This window comes from Nyctibius grandis, chromosome 11 (assembly GCF_013368605.1).
Source record: "Nyctibius grandis isolate bNycGra1 chromosome 11, bNycGra1.pri, whole genome shotgun sequence".
Taxonomy (NCBI): Eukaryota; Metazoa; Chordata; class Aves; order Nyctibiiformes; family Nyctibiidae; genus Nyctibius; species Nyctibius grandis.
The window spans coordinates 337,860-357,946 of NC_090668.1; the positions used below are offsets into that span (position 1 = coordinate 337,860).

Below are 20,087 nucleotides of genomic sequence, written 5' to 3' on the forward strand. Positions count from 1 at the left end.
CCTCCCCGCTATCCGGGGGGTGCCCGGGGGAGCCGGGGGGGGGGTCCCTCGCCACGCGTCACCCGTCCCCCGCCCCGGGCAGCGAAGCGGTTAACGGGTGGCGACGGTGGGATCCCACCCCCGGGGCCGGCCCGGGGGGGCCTTATAAAGGTGGGTGCGGCGGCCCCCGGGGAGGGGAGCGGGGCCGCGGAGGGCAGCGGGGCCAGGCCATGCGGGAGCTGCGCTCGTCCTCCTACTGGAGGGCCGTCCTGGCCGAGTTCCTGGGCAGCCTCCTCTATGCCCTGCTGGGTCTGGGGGCCTCCCTGCGCTGGGCCCCGGGCCCCCCCAGCGTCCTGGGGGCCGCCCTGGCCTTCGGGCTGGCCCAGACCACCCTCATGCAGGTGCTGGGCCATGTCAGCGGAGGCCACGTCAACCCGGCCATCAGCCTGGCCTTCCTGCTGGCCTCGCAGCTCTCCGTGGCCCGCGCCCTGGGCTACATGCTGGCCCAGCTGCTGGGCGCCCTGGCCGGGGCCGGCGTGCTCTACGGGCTGACACCGGCCCCCATCCGCGGCACCCTCGGCCTCAACGCGGTGAGCAGGGGCTGGGGGGGTTTGGGGGGGGCTTGAGGGGTTGGGGTACCGTGGGGCTGCAGGAGGCGGTTTGGGGTTGGCTGCAACGGGGGATCGCGGGGCTCAGAGATGCTTGGGGGGTTTGGGGCATAGAGGGGAAGGGGATGAGGGGACTGGTGGGGGATCAGGGGGTCCAGGAGGTGCTTTGGGGTGTGCAGGGTTGAGCAGGGGTTTGGGGTACGGCGGGGCTGGGGACGACGAGGGGGTCAACAGGGGACTGGGGCCGGGAGGTGCTGGGGAGCGTGGGGGGATGACAGCCGGGGCAGTGGGCTTTGGGGTGCCGGGGGCATGGGGGAGCAGCTCCGTGGGGTGCTGAGCCCCCCCTCCCCGCACAGCTGCACCCCAGCGTGGGCCTGGGCCAGGCCACGGTGGTGGAGCTGCTCCTGACCGCCCAGTTCGTCCTCTGCGCCTTGGCCAGCTTCGACACCCGCCACGACGGGCGCCCGGCCTCGGCCGCGCTGCCCGTCGGCTTCTCCCTCGCCCTCGGCCACCTCTTCGGGGTAAGGGCGGCTGCGGGGACCCTCCCGGTGTCACCCCGGGGCTGGGAGGGGGGTGTCCGGGGCCGCGGGGGTGGCCCACCGGCACCCCACCGCCCCGTCCTCCCCGCAGATCCACTACACGGGCGCCGGCATGAACCCCGCGCGCTCCTTCGCCCCCGCCGTCATCACCCGCAACTTCACCAACCACTGGGTAAGTGCGTGGGGTGGGGGGACCCCCCGCCCCGCCCCGGGCCCTCCCCGCTTCCCCCGGTCCCACCCCAGCCGCCGTGTCCCCGCCAAGGGGGGGCGGCTGCCGGAGCCACCCCGGTGACAGCAGCACCCCAGACGGGGCACGAGGAGCCCCCCCCCAGCCCCGCTGCCCCCCAGCATGTCGGGGGGATGTGGCTGCCCCTCACTCACGCTGCCCCCTCCGCATGGGAGGTGGGTGCCCCGCGGCCGGGCCCCCGCAGGGGTGGGGGGTGCTGTGCCCCGGGGGTGTGGGGGGACACGGAGCTACGGAGCCCCACGGGATGGGGATGCCATTCCCGGGGGTGTGGGGGGACACGGAGCCCCGGGGCCACCCGGAGGTGCCGTTCCCGGGGTGTGGGGGGACACGGAGCCCCATGGGCCGTGGTGGGGGTGCAGTTCCCCGGGGGTGCGGGGGGGACACGGAGCCCCGGGGGGTGCCGTTCCCCGGGTGTGGGGGCACAGGGAGCCCCGGAGCCCCGCAGGACAGGGATGCCACTCCCGGGGGTGTGGGAGGGACACGGAGCCCCGGGGCCGCCCGGGGGTGCCGTTCCCGGGGGTGTGGGGGCACACGGAGCCCCGGGGCCGCCCGGGGGTGCCGTTCCCGGGGGTGTGGGGGCACACGGAGCCCCGGGGCCGCCCGTGGTGCCGGTGCCCACGCCGCCCCCCCGCAGGTGTACTGGGCGGGCCCGCTGCTGGGCGCGGCGCTGGGCGCGGTGCTGTACGAGTTCGCGCTGTGCCCGCGGCCGCGCAGCCTGGCCGAGCGCCTGGCCGCGCTCAAGGGGGAGCCGCCCGCCGCCGAGGCGCCGCCCGAGGCACCCGCCGAGCCGCTGGAGCTGAAGACGCAGGGGCTGTAGGCGCGGCCCGGCCCGCCCGCTGCTTTGCTGTGACGGGGCCGCCGCCGTGCGTGTGGTGCGTGTGTGTGCGGCGCGGCGGGCGGCGGCGGCGGGGGCGGCCCCGCTGCCGGGACACGGCACCCGGCCTGCCCGGAGCCGCCCGGACCGGCCCGGGGCCGCCCCGCCCCGCCCCGCCGCGGCGGGAGGTCTGTGTTCGGTGAATTAAACCTGCTCTTTTATTTTGGTAACCGCTCGCGGCCGTGCCCGGCGCCGGGGGAGCGGGGGGGAGCGGGAGGGACCGGGAGGAACCGGGAGGAACGGGGGGAACCGGGGCCCCGAGGCGGGGCCGGGCCCGCGTCGCCCCGGCAACCGCGCGGGGGCTGACGGGAGCCGCCGCCCGCTCCCGCGCTTGCAGGGAGGCCCCTCCCCCTGGGCGGGGCCACGCCCCAGCCAGCGCCGGACTTAAAAGGGCAACGCCGCGCATGCGCCCGCCCCTTCCCTGCGGGGCGTTCGGTGAGGGGAGTCCCCGCAGCAGCATGGAGCGGGGAGCGGGGTCTGTGGCTGCGGGCGTGGGGGAGGCTGCGGGGCACCGCGCCGCCGGTGCGTGCCCCTGGTGGGTGACGGGGAGGCGGGCAAGGACCCACCGCGTCCTCTCGGGAGGGAGTTGCCGCTTGAAGGCCTCTGGCGGGGCGGGGCCTCTCGCCGCCGGAACTGGGGCGCTTGTGTAACGCCGCCCGCGCGCCGGGTCGCGGGGCGCTGGGCCGGGAGGGCGGCGGCGGGGCCGGCGGTGAGCGGGGGGGGGCCGGGGCCGGGACCGAGGGGGGCGCCAGTATCGGGGGGGGCTGGGCCGGGCCCGGGGGGGGGCGCCGGTATCGGGGGGGGCTGGGCCGGGCCCGGGGGGGGGGGCGCCGGTATCGGGAGGGGGCCGGAGGATGCCCCGGTATCGGGGGGGCCGGGGCGGGCCGGTGCCCGGGGAGCGCAGGGTGGCGGGGGGACCGGGACCGGGACCGGCGGGTGCTCCGGGAAGGGGAATCCCCGCTGGCGCCCCAATATCGGGAGCCCCGGGGCCGGCTGGCGCTCTGGTATCGGGGGGGACGGGGGCGGGCCGGTGCCCCGGTAGCGGCGGCGGGGGGCCCGGCGGTGCGCTGACGGCCGCCCGGCAGAAGGCCCCGGCGCTGCATGGACTGGTACATGATGAACTGCGAGCTGCTGGCGACCTGCAGCGCCCTGGGCTACCTGGAAGGGGACGTGTACCACCGGGAGCCCGACTGCCTCGGTAGGTGGGGCGGGGGCGGCGGGGGGCTGCGGGGGCGGCGGGGGGCTGCGGGGGCCGGGGGCAGGGGGGGTCACGGCTCCATCCCCCCCGCCAGAGAGCGTCAAGGACCTGATCCGGTACCTGCGCCATGAGGACGAGACCCGGGACGTGCGGCAGCAGCTGGGGGCTGCCCAGATCCTGCAGAACGACCTCCTGCCCCTGCTGGTGCAGCACCCCCAGGACAAGGCGCTCTTCGACGCCGTGGTCAGGTACCGGCACAGGGCTGGGGGCCGGGGGGCCCTGTGGGGGGGGGTCCTGCCGAGCGGCCGCCCCACGCGCCCCCGCCCTCGCAGGCTGATGGTGAACCTGACGCAGCCGGCTCTGCTCTGCTTCGGGAAGGTGCCGCCCGACGCCGCCGCCCGGCACCACTTTCTCCAGGTCCTGTCCTACCTCCAGGCCTACAAAGAGGTGAGTCTGCCTGGGGAGGGGCCCCCGGGCGGGGGGCTCTGCCCGGGCCCCCCCGTGCTCACGCCGGGCTTTCCGCAGGCTTTTGCTAGCGAGAAGGTTTTTGGGGTGCTCAGCGAGAAGCTCTACGGGCTCCTGCAGCTGGTGAGTCCCTCATCCCCGCGCAGCTCCCGGGGACGGTGGGGTCTGTCCCTGCCGAGTGGGGCCGGTGGGTGCCACGGGGACCCCTCATGGCCCCATCGCCCCAGGACTGGGAGCAGCGGCAGGAGGAGGACACGCTGCTGATCGAGAGGATCTTGCTGCTGGTGCGCAACGTGCTGCACGTCCCCCCGGACCCCGCGGAGGAGCAGGTACCGGGACGGGGCCCTTCCCCGGGTACCCGGCGAGTCTGGGGCCACGGTGGCTCCTCGGGGACCCCGACACTCTGCCTGCTGAGCCCCCCGCCCCGGCCATCCCCCCCAGGGCGTGGACGGCGATGCCAGCGTGCACGACCGGGTGCTGTGGGCGCTGCACATCAGCGGGATGGACGACCTGCTCAAGTTCCTGGCCAGCGCCCAGGCGGAGCAGCAGTGGGCCCTGCACGTCCTGGAGATCATCTCCCTCATGTTCCGCGACCAGGTGAGCCGGGGCGGGCGGCGCTGGGGCCGGGGACCCCCCCGGAGCCCCCCGCAGCGCTGACGGTGCTGCCCGCAGAGCCCGGAGGAGCTGGCGGCGCTGGGGCAGGGGCAGGCGGCGGCCGAGCACGGGGAGGACACGCGGGAGCTGGAGACCCTGCGGCAGCGGGAGCTGGTGGAGAAGAGGGCTCGAGCGCTACAGCGCCCGTCCAGGTGAGGGGCCGGGACCCCCGTGGCAGGGCCGGGACCCCCGTGGCAGGGCCGGGACCCCCGTGGCAGGGCTGGGACCCCCGCGACGGGGCCGGCCCCGCTCAGCCTGTGTCCCCCCGCCCCAGGCACTCCCGCTTCGGCGGCTCCTACGTCCTGCAGGGCCTGAAGGCGATCGGGGACCGGGACGTTGTCTTCCATAAGGGGCTGCACAACGTGAGCGCGGGGAGGGGGCTGTGGCGGGGGGGCACGGGGGTGACACGGGGGGGCACGAGTATGGCTGCTCCCTGCTTGTCCTTTGCAGCTGAAGAGCTACAGCCACGACCTGGGCAAGGAGCCGCGGCGGGTGCCGCGCCGGCGCCAGGCCGCCCCCGAGGCCGAGCCCCCGCGCCGCTCGGCCCGCAACGTCCGGCTCTTCCTGCGCCAGTTCTGCCAGGACTTCCTGGAGGGCTGCTACAACCGCCTGATGCTGCTGGTCAAGGTGAGGGTCCGGGGGGGCTGCGACCTCCTCCCCGGGCTGCGGGACCCCCGCTGAGCCCCCCCCCCGCCGCCCCCAGGACCAGCTGGTGCGGGAGAAGGCTCAGCAGCACGACGAGACCTACTACCTGTGGGCCACCGCCTTCTTCATGGCCTTCAACCGCCGCCGCGGCTTCCGCCCCGAGCTGGTGTCGGAGACGGTCGGCGTCCGCGCCTTCCACTTCATCGAGCAGAACCTCACCACCTACTACGAGATGGCGCTCATGGACAAGAAGGAGGCGGTGACCTGGGCCCGCAGGTGGGGGCCGGGACCTCCCCCGGGCACCTGGGACCTCCCCTGGGCACCTGGGACCCCCCTGGGACCCCCCGGGCGCGGGGTCCTGCCCTGACGCTGCCATCCCCAGGATGCACCTGGCCCTGAAGGCCTACCAGGAGCTGCTGCGGACGGTGCAGGAGATGGACCGGTCGCCCGAGCAGGCGGTGCGGGACAGCAGCCAGGTCATCAAGAGTGAGTCCGTCTGTCCCTGGGGTGGGGGGGTCCGACCCCAGCCCCCCTCCCCCAGGCTGACCCCCTCCTCCCCAGGCAACATCTTCTACCTGATGGAGTACCGCGAGCTCTTCCTCGCCCTCTTCCGCAAGTTCGACGAGACCAAGCAGCCGCGCAGCTTCTTGCGGGACCTGGTGGAGACGGCGCACCTCTTCCTGCGCATGCTGGAGCGCTTCTGCTGCGGCCGCGCCGGCCTTGTGGTGCAGGTGGGACCGCGGCTGCCCCGCCGAGGGGTCCCTGGGGGGGTCGGGCAGCCCCTCCTGACCCCCTCCTCGCCCCCCAGAGCAAGCGCGTGCGGAGGAGGAAGAAGCCGCGGGCGCCCGCAGCCCCCGCCCCGCAGCCGCCCAGCGCCGTGGAGCTGGAGGAGCTGTGGGCAGGGTTGGCCCCGCAGCTCCAGGCCTGCCTGCAGGTAGGGGGAAGGATTCGGCCCTGCGGGGGGCACGGGGGGTCTTGGTGGGGGTGCGGGGTGACGGTGTGTCCCCCCCCAGGGCGAGGTGCCCCTCCCCGAGGACGTGGTGCCCTTTGACGCCGCCTCGGAGACGCCGGTGGAGGAGCAGCGCGCGGGGGCTCTGCTGCGGATCCAGGGGTGCCTGCGGGACGCCCGGGCCCCCCAGGCCCTGCGGCTGCTCCGCTCCGCCAGGTACCGGCACCGCCGCGCCCACCCCGCGCCCGGGCAGGGCCGTGGGGACGCGGTGTCAGCCCATCTCCCCCCTCCCCAGGGACGTCTGGCCCGAAGGGGACGTGTTCGGACCCCCCGACGTGGGGCCGCCCGAGGAGACCCGGCTGCTGCGGGAGATCCTCTTCGCTCCCCTGCCCCGTGAGTCACCGGGAGCGGCGGGCCGGGGGCCGGGTGCTCCGGGCCCTCACCACCGCCCCGCCGCAGAGCACGCGCCCCCCGAGGCCGAGGAGCCGGAGGAAGAGGAGGAGGAGGAGGATGAGGAAGAGGAGGAAGAGACCGTGCAGGTGTCAGAGAAGGAGTTCAACTTCCTCGACTACCTGAAACGGTGAGAGGGGACGGGGGGTCTCGGGGGGTGCCGCGGTGGCCCCGCGTGCCGGGGCGGCCCCGCTCACCGCGGCTGCTGGGGCAGGTTCGCCTGCGCGCCGGTGGTGCGGGCGCTGGTGCTGCTGCTGCGGGGCTACGCCCGCAACAGCCCCCGCACCAACCACTGCGCCGCCCGCCTGCTGCACCGCCTGGCCCGCGACCTGCGCATGGAGGCCCTGCTCTTCCAGCTCTCCCTCTTCGCCCTCTTCCACCGCCTGCTCAGCGACCCCGCCGCCGGCGCGCACCAGGTCAGCCGGGGCCCTGCGTCCCCCCCCCGGGGAGGGGTCCGGCCCCGGCGTCCCCCAGCCCCGCTCTCCCTCCCTCCGCCCACAGGAGCTGGTGGCCTTGGCTAAGTTCGTCCTGGGCAAGTTCTTTGCGCTGGCGGCCACCAACAAGAAAGCCTTCGTGGAGCTGCTCTTCTGGAAGAGCCCGGCGGCCGTGCGCGAGATGACCGAGGGCTACGGCTCCCTGCAGGAGGGAGAGGGGTGAGTGGGGCTGGGGAGGGGGCTGCCGCCGCCCCTCGCCTCCCCTCACCTCTCCCCCCGCCTCTGCCCAGGGCCAGCAGGAGCCGCGTCCCCCCCTGGACCCCCCAGGAGGAGCAGGAGCTGCGGGAGCTCTACTGGAAGTATAAGGAGGTGGAAGGTAGGGGGGGGTCCCCGGGGCGGGGGGGCTGCGGGACCCCCGGGGGGCGGCGGGGGCTCCCTCCCTGCAGCCTCCCGCTCCCGCAGGCGAGGACGTCGTGGCCGCCATCCTGGCCCGTCTGCCGGCGCCGGGGCGGACGCGGAGGCAGGTGGTGAAGCAGCTGGTGCGGCTGGGGCTGGCCCGCAGCGCCAGGGACTTCCCCCGGGAGAGGTGGGTCGGGGACCCCCGTGGGGGGACCCTCGGGGCGGCCGCCTCACCCCAGGGTGGGGCCTGATGGCCGTGCCCCCCCCAGGAAGGGCACCCGCATCGTGCTGTGGACGCAGGAGCAGGAGGAGGAGCTGACGCGGCTCTTCGAGGAGTTCCAGGGCTCAGAGGGTGAGCGGGGCTGGGGTGGGCTGGGGGGGCAGCCCCCTATCGCCCCCCACCCTGACCCCCCTCCCCGCAGACGTCCTGGGGAACATCATGAAGCACCTGACGGCGCGGCGGTCGCGGGCTCGTGTGGTGGAGAAGCTGCTGGGGCTGGGGCTGGTGTCGGAGCGCAAGGAGCTGTACAAGAAACGGCGGAGGAAGGGCCATGGCCCCGGGCCGGTACGGGGGGCTGGGGGGGCCCAGGGGGCTGGGGGGGGCCCGGGCTGTGCCCAGCGGGCGCTGCCCCATCCTGGGCACCCAAACCCCGCTGGTCGCCGCAGGGTGCGGCGGGTGCCCCGGCGGTGCCGGCCCAGGACAGCTCGGCAGAGGACGGGGACAGCGAGGAGGAGGAGGATGATGATGATGAAGTGGACGAAGGCCCCATGGAGGAGCATTGGGCGCCCGAGGAAGGGGCTGGGCAGGGCCTGGTGCATCGTCTGCATCAGGAAGGTGGGCGAGGGGCTCTGAACCCCCCGGGCGGGCTCGGCTCCGGGGCCGTACCCGGTCTCAGCCTCCCCTGTCCCCAGGCCTGGCCGGGCCCCTGCGGTGGCTGGAGAACTGCCTGAGGAGGACGGCGGGGGACCGGGAGGAGGACGGTGAGCGGGCGGGGGGACGGGGACCCTGAGGAGGATGGCGAGTGGGTGGGGGCTTGGGGCTGGGCTGACACCCTGTGCTCCCCGGTGCCCGTGGCACAGGCGTGTCCCACCCGGTGCCGCTGGTGCCGCTCTCGGAGGAGAACGAGGACGCCATGGAGGACCGGCGCTTCCAGGCCCTGCTGCGGCAGCTGGGGCTGCGGCCCCCCGCCAGCGAGCAGGTGGGCTCCCTGTCCCTGTCCCCGTCCCCTCGCTCCTGGCACAACCCTGCAGCCTCTTCCCTCTCCCCAGGAATCCTTCTGGCGCATCCCGGCCGCTCTCACGCCGCAGCAGCTCCACCGTGCAGCCGCCTCCATCGCCCGCCACGGCCCTGACCCACCGGGGACACCCCGGGGGCTGCTGGAGCCACCCTGGTGCCCCCAGGACCCCGATCCAGGTGAGGGGCCAGGCAGGGGGTGCAGGGCCTGGGCAGGGGTCCCCCAGCCTTAGGGCTGGCCCTGAGCCCCCTTCTTGTGCCCGTCAGCAGAGCAGCCGCCGGCGGGGCTGGCATCGGACTTGGAGAGGTGAGAACAGGGTTCCCTGCCCTGGCCCCTGGCACTGGGGGGGGTCCTGCCCCTGCCTGGGGGGGGATCCGGCCCCCCTGGGTTCCCCCAGTGCGGGGCTGAGCAGTGCCAACCCCTGTCCCCGCTGCTGCAGTGAGGAGCCTGGCCCCAGCCCCGGCCCCCTGCAGCCAGGCACCAAGAGGCGCCGGGAGCTCGACAGCGAGGATGAGGATGAGGGGGGCTCAGGTGCGTTCAGCCCCTCCGCGCTCTCCTGCCGCCTCCCCCTGGGCCTGTCCCCGGCCCCCGGTGCTGGGGAGATGGTGGGGGGGCAGGGGCTACCCCCTCCCCGCACCCCTTGGCCGGGGGGCTCAGCCCCCTCCCCGCTCCCTCCACCCGCAGGCGCAGAGCCGGCCCCCGCCGCCCCCCGCTCCCCCGAGGATGAGGACGAGGACCCCCAGCCCCCGGCGCGGCGGAAGCGCGTCCGCAGGGTGCAGGAGGAGGAAGAGGAGGAGGAGGACTGAGGGGCTCTCCCTGCCCTGGGCCACGTTCTGGGTTTTCCGCAGGTTTAAAACTGGTTTTAAGCTGGTTTGGGGGGCTGCGGGAGCAGGCGGCGGCTCTGTGCCCCGTCCCCTTCCCCTGCCTGTCCTCCTGTCTCCATTGCCCAGTTTTACCCCAAACTCCCCCAGTTTTACCCCAAACTCCCTCTGTTTTTTTTCCCCAACCCCTTTTAAATCTGGAAAGAGACCAAATAAATAAACGCAGCTCTGGGCCTGGCCTGGTGTGTGGGTCTGGGGACCAGGGGGTGCCGGCCGTCCCCTCCCTGCGCCGGGGCCAGGCCCCGCGTGTCGCAACACCCGATAAGGGCGGCCATAAAGGGGCCGCGGGGGCGGCGGCCGCAGCGGCCGGACGGGGCAGGGGACGGCAGCGAGCGGGTGAGCCGGGGCGCGGGGGGCCAGGGGGGGCTGCGGCCGCGGGGGCTGACGGGGCTCTGCCCCTTCTCCTGCCTTCACAGGCCGGCCTGGAGCTGCCGCCATGCCCCAGGCTCTGCTCTTCCTCCTCCTCCTCCTCCTCGGCCTGGGGGGCAGCGCCCCAGCCACCATCCCCCCCGGTGCCGGTGACCGGGCTGCCGTCCTCCCCGGTGCTGGTGACCGGGCCGCGGCGCGGGCGCTCCTGACAGAGCTGGCGGAGCTCGTCCCGCCGCGGGCGCTGCCGGGGCGCGGGGTCCCGTGCCAGGCCCTGCGCCCCGAGGCGCTGCCCGGCTTCGGCCAGCTCCCGCCGCCGCCCCGTGCCCTGGCCCGCGCCGCCATGGCCCTGGCACTGAGCGGGGCCGCCTGCGCCGCCCAGGCCGAGGCCGAGGTGCTGCGGCTGTACCGGGAGCTGGGACCCCCCCGGGCCGCCGCGGTGCTGCGGGGACTGGCGCGGCTGCGGGGCGCCCCGGCACCCCCGGCCCTGACCCTCCTCCTCCGCCTGGCGCGGCCGGGGGGCTCTGCCCCGGTACGGCCCCGCGTGGCACCCGCACAGCCCCAGGGCCCCGCCGCCGGCACCCAGCCCACCCCACCCGGGGTGCCGGCCGTGGGGCCCTCGGCCAAGGGGACCCGGGTGCCCCGGGGGGCCTGTGCCCGGCCGCCTGCATGCTACCGCGTCCCCCGGCACCGGTCCCGGCGCCGGCGGGAGGACGAGGACCCCTGCGCCCCGCCGGGGGAGCGGGAGGCCCACGGGGTGCTGGCGTGGGTGCCGGGCGTCAGCACCTTCTACAACCTGGGCACCAGCCTCTACTTCGCCGTGCAGGGCTGCGAGGCGCTGGCCTCCGCGCGGGCCCTGGAGGTGGCCGAGGACCTGGGCTACGCCGGCCTGGCCGCCCTCACCGCCGGCGCCGGCGGCCCCGTGGCGCTGGGGCTGCAGCTGGGGCTGCAGCCGGGGCTCAAGGCCGGCGTGCGGGCGCTCATCGGCTACTTCACCTCGGACGGCGACCCCCCGCCCGCCCCCACCGCCCACAGCGGCCCCGTCCTCATCATCTGAATAAAGGCCCCGCGCGGCGGCTGGCTCCGTGTCCCCGTCCTTGTCCCTGTCTGGGGGGGCCGGTGCCGGATCGATGCGGGGCCGCCCTGCCCCGGGGCATGGGGACCTTGGCCCCGCAGGGACGCCTTGCCTGAGCCACGTGGTGGCAGCCAGCCCATCCCTGTGTCCCTGTCCTGCCCCACGTGCCCTGTCCGGCTCCAGCTCCTGCAGCCCTGTCCCCATAGCCCAGCCCTGTCCCTGCCCCACAGCCTGTCCCCATAGCCTGTCCCTATGGCCCCAGCCCTGTCCCCACAGCCTGTCCCTATTCCCACGGCTCTGTCCCTTTGTCCCCATGGCTCTGTTCCTCTGTCCCAGCAGCCTCTCTCTATCCCCACAGCCTCTTCCTGACCCCCACGGGCTGTCCCTGTCCCCATGGCCCTCTCCCCCTGTCCCCGTCCCCCCGGTCCCCCCGGTCCCTCCGCCGCTGCCGTCTCCCCGCCCCGGTTCCCTCGCTGGCCCCGCCCCCTCTGGCCCCGCCCCCCTCAAGCCCCGCCCCCCGTGACGTCATTTCGGGGAAGCGGGCAGCCCCGCTGTGCCGGCCGGGGGGGCGTGGCCTGGCGGCCGCGCTCCGCCAATCGCCGCGCAGAGCGGGGAGGGGGCGTGGCCTCCGCGCCTTCCTGCCCCGGCAGCCCGGAGCAGCCGAGGACGCCGAGGTGGGTCCGGGGGGCCCGGGGGGTCCCGGCTGCGGGGGGTCCCGGCTGCGGGCGGCGCTCCGGGGGCGGGGGGCCCTGCTGGGCCGGGGGTCCCGGTTGACGCACGCAGGGCTCGCCCGCGGGGGGTCCCTCGGGGGTGCCCCTGGGGCGGTGGGTGTTTGGCGGCGCCCACCCGCCGGGACCCCCGCAGAGGGGCGGTGGGGTGCGGGGCAGCTGCCCGGGGGTGCCGGTGGGGGTGTCAGGAGGGACCACTCCAGGGGTGCCCCTGGGGAGGGGGCCTGGGGGGGGGCTGCACAGCTCGGGACAGCCCGGCCCCGTGCACCGGCCCCGGGGGGAACCGCCGCCGCTCAGCCCCCCGCGCCCGCCCAGGCCGGGGCTGCCAGCGCGGCGCTCCCACCGCCCAGCCCGAGGGGACCCCCGGGAGCACGGTGTGCAGGCGGGTACGGGGGGCACAGGGGCCCGAGCCGGAGCAGAGGGACCCCCGGGAGCACCGGGTACAGGCAGGTACGGGGGCGCGGGGGCGCGCAGGCCCCGGTTTCGTACCCCATGGCTGTGCGGTGGCCGGGGGTCGGCGGGGCTGCCCTGACGCCCCCCGCCCCGCAGCATGGCGCAGTGGCAGGAGGTGCAGAGCTTGGCCAACGCGTGCCTGGAGCAGGTCCACCAGCTGTACGCCGGGGCGGCGCTGCCCATGGTGGTACGGCAGTGCCTGGCCGCCTGGATCGAGGACCAGAACTGGTAACGGGGGGGTCCGGGGCTGGGGGCTGCGGGGGGGTCCGGGGCCGGGGCTGAGCCCGCGGTGCCGCAGGCGGCAGGCGGCCGAGCCGCTCTCCTCCCACGCCCGGATGCTCTTCCACTCCTTGCTGGCGCTGCTGGGCGAGCGCCTGGGCAGCCCGGGGCTGGGCGACGAGGACTTCATGCTGAAGCACAACCTGCGCAAGGCCCGCCGCGACCTCCAGGTGGGCACCGGGGCCGGGGGGGGGGGGGGCCGGGGGTCTCTGCGCCCCGCTGACCCCCCGGCCCCTCCGCAGGCCGAGTTCGAGGAGTGCCCGGAGAAGTTCGCCAACGTGGTGGCCAACCTGCTGCAGGAGGAGCGGCGGATCCTGCGCCTGGGGCAGGCGGGGGCGCAGGTAGGGCGGGACCCCCCTCCCAGCGCCGCGGGGACCCCCCGGCCGCTGCCCCACGCCCCGTGTCCCCACAGAGGGGGGCCGCCCCGGCACCCAGCACGCCCCCGGAGAGCGACCGGGAGCAGCAGATCCAGCGGCGCTTGGCCGAGTTCCACGTGGCGCTGCAGGTAACGGCCCCCCCGGCCCCCCCCGGCCCCGGGGGGCTGCCCGGCCCCTCACCCCGCTCCGTCCCCAGGAGGCCGAACGCGCCTTCCGGCACCTCGAGGACCTGCAGGACGCCTTCGACTTCTGCTTCAAGGTGCACTACCTGCCGGGTAAGGCCCGATCCTGCCCGCCCCGGGGGCAGGGGCGTGGGACGGCGCTGCCCTGCGCCCCCCCCGTGCCCCCCCCGACCCCCTCACCCCCTGCCACAGGCGAGGACCGGACCAGCGACCCCCAGTACGCCCAGCAGGTCCAGGCCCTCCAGGCCAAGCTGCAGATCCTCGACCGGCAGCGGAGGGTGAGAGGGGGCCGGGGCTGTGCCGGGGAGGGGGCCGCGGCCGCCCCCCGCCCCACGCTCAGGCCCGTGTCCCCCCCCCGCCCCAGGAGGTGCTGGCGCAGCTGCAGCAGCTTCTGGGGCGCAGCGAGACCCTGCGGGACTTCCTGCAGCAGGAGCTGGGGGCCTGGCGGGAGCGGCAGCAGCGCGCCTGCCTGGGGGCCCCTGCCGACACCCGCCTGCGCCCGCTCGAGACCTGGTAGGGCCGGGGTGGGCCGGGGACGGGGGGCGGCAGCGGCCGGCCCCCCCCTGAGCCCCGCGGCGCCCGCAGGTTCACGGAGCTGGGCCAGGGGCTCTTCCAGCTGCTGCAGCTGCTGCGGGCGCTGGGGGAGCTGCGGCAGAAGGTGACGTACGAGAGGGACCCGCTGAAGGCAGAGACCCCCCTCCTGGAGCGGCGGCTGCGGGAGCTGCTCACCTACCTGCTGCAGAGGTGGGGGGGCACGGGGGGCTGGGGAGGGCCGGGCCGGGGCAGCCCTGACCCCCCCGCTGCCCCCCTGACCCCCCGCTGCCCCCGTGACCCCCCAGGGCCTTCGTGGTGGAGCAGCAGCCCAGCATGCCCAACCCCTGCAAGCGGCCGCTGGTGCTGCGCACGGCCGGCAAGTTCTCGGCCCGCGCCCGCCTGCTCGTCCGCCTGCACGACCGCAACCACCACATGGAGGCTAAGATCCACATCGACAGGTCGGGACCCCCGGGGTGGGCGCCCCTGCCCCGCCGCGTGCCTCCCGGGCCCCGCTCCCCGCTGACGCCCCGTTGTCTCTTGCAGGGACCCCCCCAAGATAAAGGGGTGAGAGCGGAGCGGGCGGCGGCTGCGGCGGGCAGGGCTGTGCCCCCCCTGGGGGTCCCGGCCCCCCACCCCGCGGCCTCTCTCTCTCTCCCGCAGGTTTCGCAAGTTCAACATCCTGACGTCGAGCAGCAAAACGCTCCTGGCAGGGGACAGTCCCCAGGAAGGGCTCATCTGCGACTTCCAGTACCTCGTAGGGGCCCCCGCCCGGACCCCCATGTCCTCCGTGGGGCTGGGCAGCGGGGCAGGACCCCAGCCCAGCCCAGCCCCGGCCCCCAGCCCGCGCTGACCCTCTCCCTCCCCGCAGACGCTGAAGGAGCAGAAGGACAGCAGGTCGGGCAAGGGCAGCAAAGGTGCCGGCGAGGTGGGTGCGGGGCTGGGGGCAGCGGGGCTGGGGGGCGGCCGGTGCGCCACGGTGCCCACGGTGCTGCCGCTGCGCAGGGTCCCCTGGCCGTGACCGAGGAGCTGCACCTCATCACCTTCACGCTGGCGTACGCCTACTGCGGGCTGGAGCTGGAGCTGGAGGTGGGTGCCGGGAGGGCCGGGGGGGCTGGGGGCAGCCGGGGGGGCTGAGGGTGGTGGGGGGGGGGCTGGGGCTGCCGGCCTGACCCCCGCTTTCCCCACAGACCTCCACGCTGCCCTTCGTCATCATCTCCAACAACAACCAGCTCTCCAGCGCCTGGGCCTCCGTCCTCTGGTTCAACATGCTCAGCGGTGACCCTAAGGCGAGCGGGACCCCCCACCCTGCGCCCCTCACTGCCCCTGGCCCTGCTGCCCCACTCCTGCTGTCCTGCGTCGCCGTCCCTGCTCCTCATCCCGTCTGTGTCCCCGTGTCCTGTCCCAGGTTCCTGGTCCCAGTCCTGGTCCTCCCCTGTGCCCTGTCCCTTCTTCTGCACCCAATCCCTGCCCTGTCCTGATCCTCGTCCCATCCTTGTTCCATCCCCGTCCCCCGCCCCAGTGCGTGTCCCCGTCCCCCGCCCCAGTGCATGTCCCTGTCCTGTGTCCCCGTCCCCCGGTCCCCGTCCCCCTCCCCGTCCCCCGGTCCCTGTCCCCGCTCACCCCGTCTCCTGCAGGACCAGCAGTTCTTCTCCGCGCCGCCCCTGGCACCGTGGCCCCGGCTGGCCGAGGTGCTGAGCTGGCAGTTCGAGAGCGTGGCCGAGCGGGGCCTGGGCCGGGACCACCTCCTCATGCTGGCCGAGAAGCTCTTCGGTAAGGCCGGACCCCAGCCCCCGCTCCCCGACGAGCCCCCCGGGGCCGGGAAGGCGGCGGCCGTGCCCCCCCTCACCCTGCTCTCGCCTCAAAGGCTCAAAGCCGTCTCCTGAGAGCACCGTGACCTGGCCCAAGTTCTCCAAGGTGAGCGGTGCCTGTCCCCCCGTGGCCCCGTGGCCCTGTCCCCCTGTCCCCCCGTGGCCCTGTCCCCCCGTGGCCCTGTCCCCCCGTGGCCCCGTGCCCCCCGTCCCCGCTCACCCGCCCTCTCCCACAGGACAGCGCCTCCGGCTTCTCCTTCTGGGCCTGGCTGGACGGGATCCTGGGGCTGCTCCAGGAGCACCTCAAGCAGCTCTGGAAGGACGGGTAGGAGCGGGGCCGGGGGGCCGGGGGGGGCCGGGGGCCGCGGGGGGTGACGGTGCCTCCCCCCAGGCTCATCCTGGGCTTCGTGAGCCGGAAGCAAGAGAAGAAGCTGCTGAAGGGGAAGCGGACGGGGACGTTCCTGATCCGGTTCAGCGAGAGCGTCCTGGGGGGGGTCACCTGCACCTGGGTGGAGCACCCCGAGAGCGGTGAGCACGCACAGCCGCCCCTGCGGGGTCCAGCCCCTCACCCCGGCCTCAGGCCTGCCCTGGGCGCTGACCCCGGCCGCCCCCGGCCCCGCAGGGTCCCCCGCGTTCCGGGCGGTGGTTCCCTACACCGCGGCCGAGCTGGCGTCCCTGGCGCTGCCCGACATCATCCGCGACTACCAGCTGCTGGTGGAGGAGAACATCCCCGAGAACCCGCTGCGGTTCCTGTACCCCGACACCCCCCGCGACGAGGCCTTCGGGCCCTACTACAGCCAGCGGCAGGAGGGTACGGCACAGCATGGCACGGCACGGCATGGCACGGTGCAGGCGTGGCGCCTGCCGCCCCCTCCGACCGCTCCTCTCTGTCCCCAGGGAACCTGACGGAGCAGAAGAAATACCTGAACCGGCGCCTCATCCGCGTGTCCTCCCGGTGAGGCGGGGGGACGCCCCGGTCCCTCCATCGCCCCGTGGGAAGGGGGACCCTCCCACCCACAGCCTCGTGTCCCTGGACCCTGGCCCTGACCCTGACCCGCCGTCTCTCACTGCAGCCAGGCCAATGAGTCGTGGCAGACAGAAGAGGAGTTGGTGGCTGCTACAGAAAACCTGGAGACGCTGCAGCTGCAGCCCGATGGCCTGGGGACACCACGGCCCGGTGGCCTGGCACCGCTGCAGCCCAGGGGCCCGGGGACGCCGCAGGTCACGTCTGGGAACCTGGGGACGCTGCAGGTGATGGCCGGGAGCCCGGGGATGCTGCAGCCCTCGAGCCCGGGGACGCTGCAGCCCAGGGGCTCGGGGACGCTGCAGCCAGGACCCCAAGGCCCAGAGCCACCGCAGCTGCTGCAGGTGGGATCGGGGGTCTCGGAGATGCTGCAGCCGGGGATTGGGGAGCTGGAGCCGCAGCTGGTGCTGCAGCTGGTCCCCGAGGGCCAGGGGACGCTGCAGGTGCTGCCCGGGGTGCTGGGGATGCTGCAGCACATGGGACCCGGGGACCAGGGGACACAGCAAGCGGGGACCGGGGCTGTGGAGCCACAGCTGGTGCTGCAGCTGGTCCCCGAGGGCCAGGGGCCACTGCAGGTGCTGCCCGGGGGGCTGGGGACGCTGCAGCCGGTGGCCGGGGACACGGGGATGCTGCAGCCGGGGGCTGTGGAGCCAGGGCTGGTCCCCGAGGGGCAGGGGCCACTGCCACCGGAGCTGAGGGACCTGGAGCCGCTGCCCCAGAGCCCGGACATGCAGGAGCTCCTGGAGTCGCTGGTGGAGGAGCTGGAGCCGGGCTCGGGGACGCTGGCGACACTGGAGGCAGCGGAGCTGATGCCGGACATGCTGGAGGCCATGGACGGGGCGCTGGAGGGGCTGGGCCCCGCGCTGGCCAGTGAGTGTCGGGGCTGGGGGGGTCATGGGGGGGGTCCCCTTGGCACTGAGCTCTCCCCGTCCCGCAGGCAGCACCGCGCTCCTGGACCCCCGCGACCCGTTCCTGCCGCAGCCCGAGGACGCGGCCGTGCCCGCCGTCAGCTCCCTCTTTGCCACCGACTTCCCCCCGCTCCACATCGACGCCAACGACTTCCAGTGACCCCCCCCCGGCCCCCCCTTTCAATAAACCTCTTCCTGCCCCAGCTGCCCGCGCTGCCTGCGGGCAGACCCGCGTCGCGCCGTACACCGGGAGCCGCTCGTCTCCTTCAGACCTTTATTACAAACCCATAAATACCCGAGATAAATAGGGAGCGTCGCACATAAATAGCCCCTCAGGACGGAGGGGAATAAATAGTGGGGGGGTCCGCGGGCAGGCCGGGCTCAGCGGGGGCTGGCGCTGTGGGTGAAGACGCGGCTCATGATGGCGGCGAAGGACTGGAGCCGCTGGAGCGCCAGGCGCTGCAGCAGCGCGTGCTCCCAGGCCGCGCTCGGGGCCACGGGGCGCCGGGGCGGGCGGCCGTGCTCCTGCTGCGGGGAGAGTGGGGTCAGGGGAGGCTGCGGGTGACGGGGGGGACGGGCTCCCCCGGGGCGGCCCCGGCCCCCAGCCCCTCACCTGGACGAGGCCCAGCAGCTGGTCCAGCGCAGCCTCCAGCTGGGGCAGGCGGCGGGCGGTGAAGATGTCGGAGCCCAGCAGGTCCCGGTAGTGCTGCAGCCCCTGCAGGATGCGCCGCAGGCAGCGCTGCGGGGAGCGGGGCGTGAGCCAGGGCCAGGGGACCCCACTGCACGTGCCTGGGACCCCTGGGAACCCCAGGCACGTCCCCCGGCACCCCTGTGCACAGCCCTGGGACCCCCAGACACACCCCTCAGCATCCCTGAGAACCTGGGCATCACTGGGACCACCGAGCACAGCCCCCAGCACCCCGGGGACCCCCAAGCACATCCCCTGGCAGCCCCGGGCACCCCGGGGACCCCCGAGCACATCCCTCGGCATCCCTGGGAACCCTGGGCACATCCCCTGGGACCCCCATGAACCCTGAACATATCCCCTGACACCCTGGGACCCACATGAACCCCACGCACATCCCTCAGCATCCCTGGGAGCCCCGGGCACGTCCCTCAGAGCACCCCGGGGCTCATGCGCCCCCAGGCACCCCCAGGCTCCCTCGCTGCAGCCCCCCAGCACCCCGCGTCCCCCCGGTACCGTGTTGTTCGTGTCCAGTGTGGAGGGGTCGCAGGCGTCGCTGCAGCGGATCCGGGGGGGCCAGTTCTTGGGGTCCTCCTCGCTCAGGTGCGTCTCCTCCTGGCAGCGGGGGGTCAGTGGGGTCCCCGCGTCCCCCGCACCCCCCGCACCCCGCACCCTCAGGGCTTCCCTCCTGCCGGGACACCCTGCACCGTCCGGCGCCCGCAGACCCCCGGGCCCCCCCGGCCGCGCCCCCCGCGCTCACCAGGACCCGGTGCGGCTCCTTGAGCGTCGCCACCAGCCGCGACAGCTCCCGGGAGAGGCTCCTGCAGGCGGCCCAGTCGGGGCGGGGGACCGGGGCCGGGGTCGGTGTCGGGGCCGGGGCCGGGGCCGCGGGCGGCGGCAGCAGCAGCGGGAGCCAGAGGCAGAAGCAGAGGCGGCGGAGCGGGGCCATGGCCGGTCGGTGCCGCCACCGGAGCCGCCACCGGGCTCTTATGGGGCGGCGGCAGATGGGGAATCCCCGGGGCAGGTGGCACCCGCCCCCCGTTACTGCGAAATCGCCGCCCCCCTCGAAAGCAGAACCGATACCGGGCCGGGGTCCCCGGGCTGCGCCCCGCCGCGCCCGGCCCCGCGCCGCGCCGGGACGGGACGGGCAGGAAAACCCGGGGCAGTTCCTGGCGGCTCCGCGCCCGGGGGCACCGCGGCGGCAGCGGCACGGGCGGCACCGGGACCCCCGCCCGGTGCACCTGCGCCGCGCCCGCCCGCAGCCCGCTCCGCCGGGCGCACCGGGGAGCCCGGGCGGGGTGGGGCGGGACCCCCCGGTGTCCCCTTGGTGTCTCCTCGGTGCGTCCCCCACTGTGTCCCCCAGTGTCCCCAGTGTCCCCTCCAGTGTCCCCCGCTGCCCCCCGGTCGCACTGGGAAACCAGCCGGGGCGGCCCCGACGCGGCAGATGACGGCTGCCCGGGGCCGCGGTGACCCGGCGGGGCTCCCCCGTCCGCGCCCCCCGGGACCCCGCAGGCCCCGGCAGCCCCGGTGCCCGCCGGGCCGGGCCGTGCTGCCCGCGACGCCGCAATCGCGGCGGCCCCGACGGGGCGGCTCCGGCGCTTCCCGCTCCCGCCCCACGGGGCTGCCCCCGGCCTTCCCCGGGCCCGCGGCCGCACCTCGGGCACCGGCCCGGGGCCGAGCCCCCTCCGGGGCGCGAGGGGGGGCCGCCCTGCCCGGGGCGTCGCGTCCGCGGTGGGTTTGGGAGGGGGAGGCCGGGGCGGGGGCCGGTGGGGCTCAGCCCCACAGCCCAGACACGGTGCGGTGCCCTGGGGACCCCGCGGGACACTGAGGGACACGGTGGGACCCCGCGGGATACCGAGGGACACGGTGGGATGCCAGGGGACAGTGTGGGACATTGTGGGGCATTTGGGGACGCTTTGGGACCCCATGGGGTGCCGGGGGATGCTGCGTGGTGCCCGTGGGCACCGTGGGACACTGTGGGACACCGTTGGGCACTTCGGGACCCCACGGGGTGCCAGGGGACACCGTGGGCCCGGGGGGACGCCGGGGACGCTCCGTGACACCCGTGGGACGCCACGGGACGGCGCGGGGCCGCCGGTGCCGCAGCCCGC

The 20,087-nt window shown here is 75.6% G+C and overlaps 5 protein-coding genes across 11 annotated transcripts; 4 read left to right on the plus strand and 1 right to left on the minus strand.

The window, feature by feature from the left end:
* The first annotated feature begins 209 nt into the window (after positions 1-209).
* On the plus strand, positions 210-2,190 carry LOC137668425 (lens fiber major intrinsic protein). Its single transcript, XM_068409911.1, has 4 exons — positions 210-569; positions 944-1,108; positions 1,218-1,298; positions 2,008-2,190. Exons 1-4 carry the CDS (start codon positions 210-212, stop codon positions 2,188-2,190), a joined length of 789 nt encoding a protein of 262 aa, XP_068266012.1.
* Positions 2,191-2,899: 709 nt separating this feature from the next.
* TIMELESS (timeless circadian regulator) lies at positions 2,900-9,736 on the plus strand. Of its 4 annotated transcripts, XM_068409908.1 has the most exons (30): positions 2,900-2,956; positions 3,333-3,445; positions 3,540-3,693; positions 3,778-3,892; positions 3,971-4,033; positions 4,138-4,239; positions 4,352-4,507; positions 4,583-4,716; positions 4,839-4,926; positions 5,015-5,191; positions 5,268-5,485; positions 5,592-5,695; positions 5,771-5,940; positions 6,018-6,143; positions 6,223-6,374; positions 6,454-6,551; positions 6,618-6,738; positions 6,823-7,024; positions 7,110-7,261; positions 7,333-7,418; positions 7,505-7,628; positions 7,711-7,793; positions 7,864-8,006; positions 8,108-8,276; positions 8,354-8,422; positions 8,522-8,640; positions 8,711-8,855; positions 8,943-8,982; positions 9,116-9,207; positions 9,361-9,736. In XM_068409908.1, the coding sequence occupies exons 2-30, from the start codon at positions 3,349-3,351 to the stop codon at positions 9,480-9,482; spliced, it is 3,621 nt and encodes a 1,206-aa protein (XP_068266009.1). In that variant the 5' UTR covers positions 2,900-2,956; positions 3,333-3,348; the 3' UTR covers positions 9,483-9,736. The 4 variants fall into 4 exon arrangements, with proteins under 4 accessions (XP_068266009.1, XP_068266006.1, XP_068266008.1 ...); XM_068409905.1 differs by having other exon boundaries at positions 6,454-6,738; XM_068409907.1 differs by having other exon boundaries at positions 6,454-6,738; positions 8,946-8,982.
* A 72-nt stretch (positions 9,737-9,808) lies between these two features.
* Positions 9,809-10,980, plus strand: APOF (apolipoprotein F; the record flags this gene model as incomplete). The annotated part of the gene is made up of 2 exons (XM_068410682.1): positions 9,809-9,893; positions 9,974-10,980. Coding segments are annotated over 2 exons (1,092 nt in total), but the record flags the coding sequence as incomplete, so codon positions are not given.
* Positions 10,981-11,616: 636 nt separating this feature from the next.
* Positions 11,617-17,494, plus strand: STAT2 (signal transducer and activator of transcription 2). Of its 4 annotated transcripts, none has more exons than XM_068410276.1 (24): positions 11,620-11,672; positions 12,042-12,176; positions 12,276-12,407; positions 12,478-12,628; positions 12,701-12,799; positions 12,871-12,963; positions 13,032-13,110; positions 13,210-13,295; positions 13,382-13,530; positions 13,603-13,761; positions 13,857-14,009; positions 14,095-14,115; positions 14,212-14,305; positions 14,420-14,476; positions 14,554-14,637; positions 14,739-14,837; positions 15,186-15,321; positions 15,416-15,465; positions 15,596-15,684; positions 15,751-15,887; positions 15,982-16,170; positions 16,257-16,314; positions 16,433-17,253; positions 17,321-17,494. In XM_068410276.1, exons 3-24 carry the CDS (start codon positions 12,277-12,279, stop codon positions 17,449-17,451), a joined length of 3,066 nt encoding a protein of 1,021 aa, XP_068266377.1. In that variant the 5' UTR covers positions 11,620-11,672; positions 12,042-12,176; position 12,276; the 3' UTR covers positions 17,452-17,494. The 4 variants fall into 4 exon arrangements, with proteins under 4 accessions (XP_068266379.1, XP_068266377.1, XP_068266378.1 ...); XM_068410277.1 differs by having other exon boundaries at positions 12,042-12,172; XM_068410278.1 differs by lacking the exon at positions 12,042-12,176 and having other exon boundaries at positions 11,617-11,672.
* Positions 17,495-17,591: 97 nt separating this feature from the next.
* IL23A (interleukin 23 subunit alpha) lies at positions 17,592-19,062 on the minus strand. Its single transcript, XM_068410798.1, has 4 exons — positions 18,737-19,062; positions 18,493-18,591; positions 17,905-18,030; positions 17,592-17,819 (listed from the first exon to the last, which is right to left on the minus strand). The coding sequence occupies exons 1-4, from the start codon at positions 18,923-18,925 to the stop codon at positions 17,673-17,675; spliced, it is 561 nt and encodes a 186-aa protein (XP_068266899.1). The 5' UTR covers positions 18,926-19,062; the 3' UTR covers positions 17,592-17,672.
* Positions 19,063-20,087: the final 1,025 nt, after the last annotated feature.

Bases quoted from the DNA above. Each gene is read 5' to 3' on its own strand.
- IL23A (XM_068410798.1), bottom strand. From the start codon at position 18,925: ATGGCCCCGCTCCGCCGCCTCTGCTTCTGCCTCTGGCTCCCGCTGCTG. The intron at 18,031-18,492 runs GTACCGGGGGGA...CGCTCCCCGCAG, and splicing joins CACTGGACACGAACAACACG to CGCTGCCTGCGGCGCATCCT. The intron at 17,820-17,904 runs GTGAGGGGCTGG...CTCTCCCCGCAG, and splicing joins AGCTGCTGGGCCTCGTCCAG to CAGGAGCACGGCCGCCCGCC.
- LOC137668425 (XM_068409911.1), top strand. From the start codon at position 210: ATGCGGGAGCTGCGCTCGTCCTCCTACTGGAGGGCCGTCCTGGCCGAG. The intron at 570-943 runs GTGAGCAGGGGC...CTCCCCGCACAG, and splicing joins GCACCCTCGGCCTCAACGCG to CTGCACCCCAGCGTGGGCCT. The intron at 1,109-1,217 runs GTAAGGGCGGCT...TCCTCCCCGCAG, and splicing joins CCCTCGGCCACCTCTTCGGG to ATCCACTACACGGGCGCCGG.
- STAT2 (XM_068410278.1), top strand. From the start codon at position 12,277: ATGGCGCAGTGGCAGGAGGTGCAGAGCTTGGCCAACGCGTGCCTGGAG. The intron at 12,408-12,477 runs GTAACGGGGGGG...GCGGTGCCGCAG, and splicing joins TGGATCGAGGACCAGAACTG to GCGGCAGGCGGCCGAGCCGC. The intron at 13,296-13,381 runs GTGAGAGGGGGC...CCCCCGCCCCAG, and splicing joins TCCTCGACCGGCAGCGGAGG to GAGGTGCTGGCGCAGCTGCA.
- TIMELESS (XM_068409905.1), top strand. From the start codon at position 3,349: ATGGACTGGTACATGATGAACTGCGAGCTGCTGGCGACCTGCAGCGCC. The intron at 8,277-8,353 runs GTGGGCGAGGGG...CCCTGTCCCCAG, and splicing joins GCATCGTCTGCATCAGGAAG to GCCTGGCCGGGCCCCTGCGG. The intron at 8,641-8,710 runs GTGGGCTCCCTG...CCCTCTCCCCAG, and splicing joins GGCCCCCCGCCAGCGAGCAG to GAATCCTTCTGGCGCATCCC.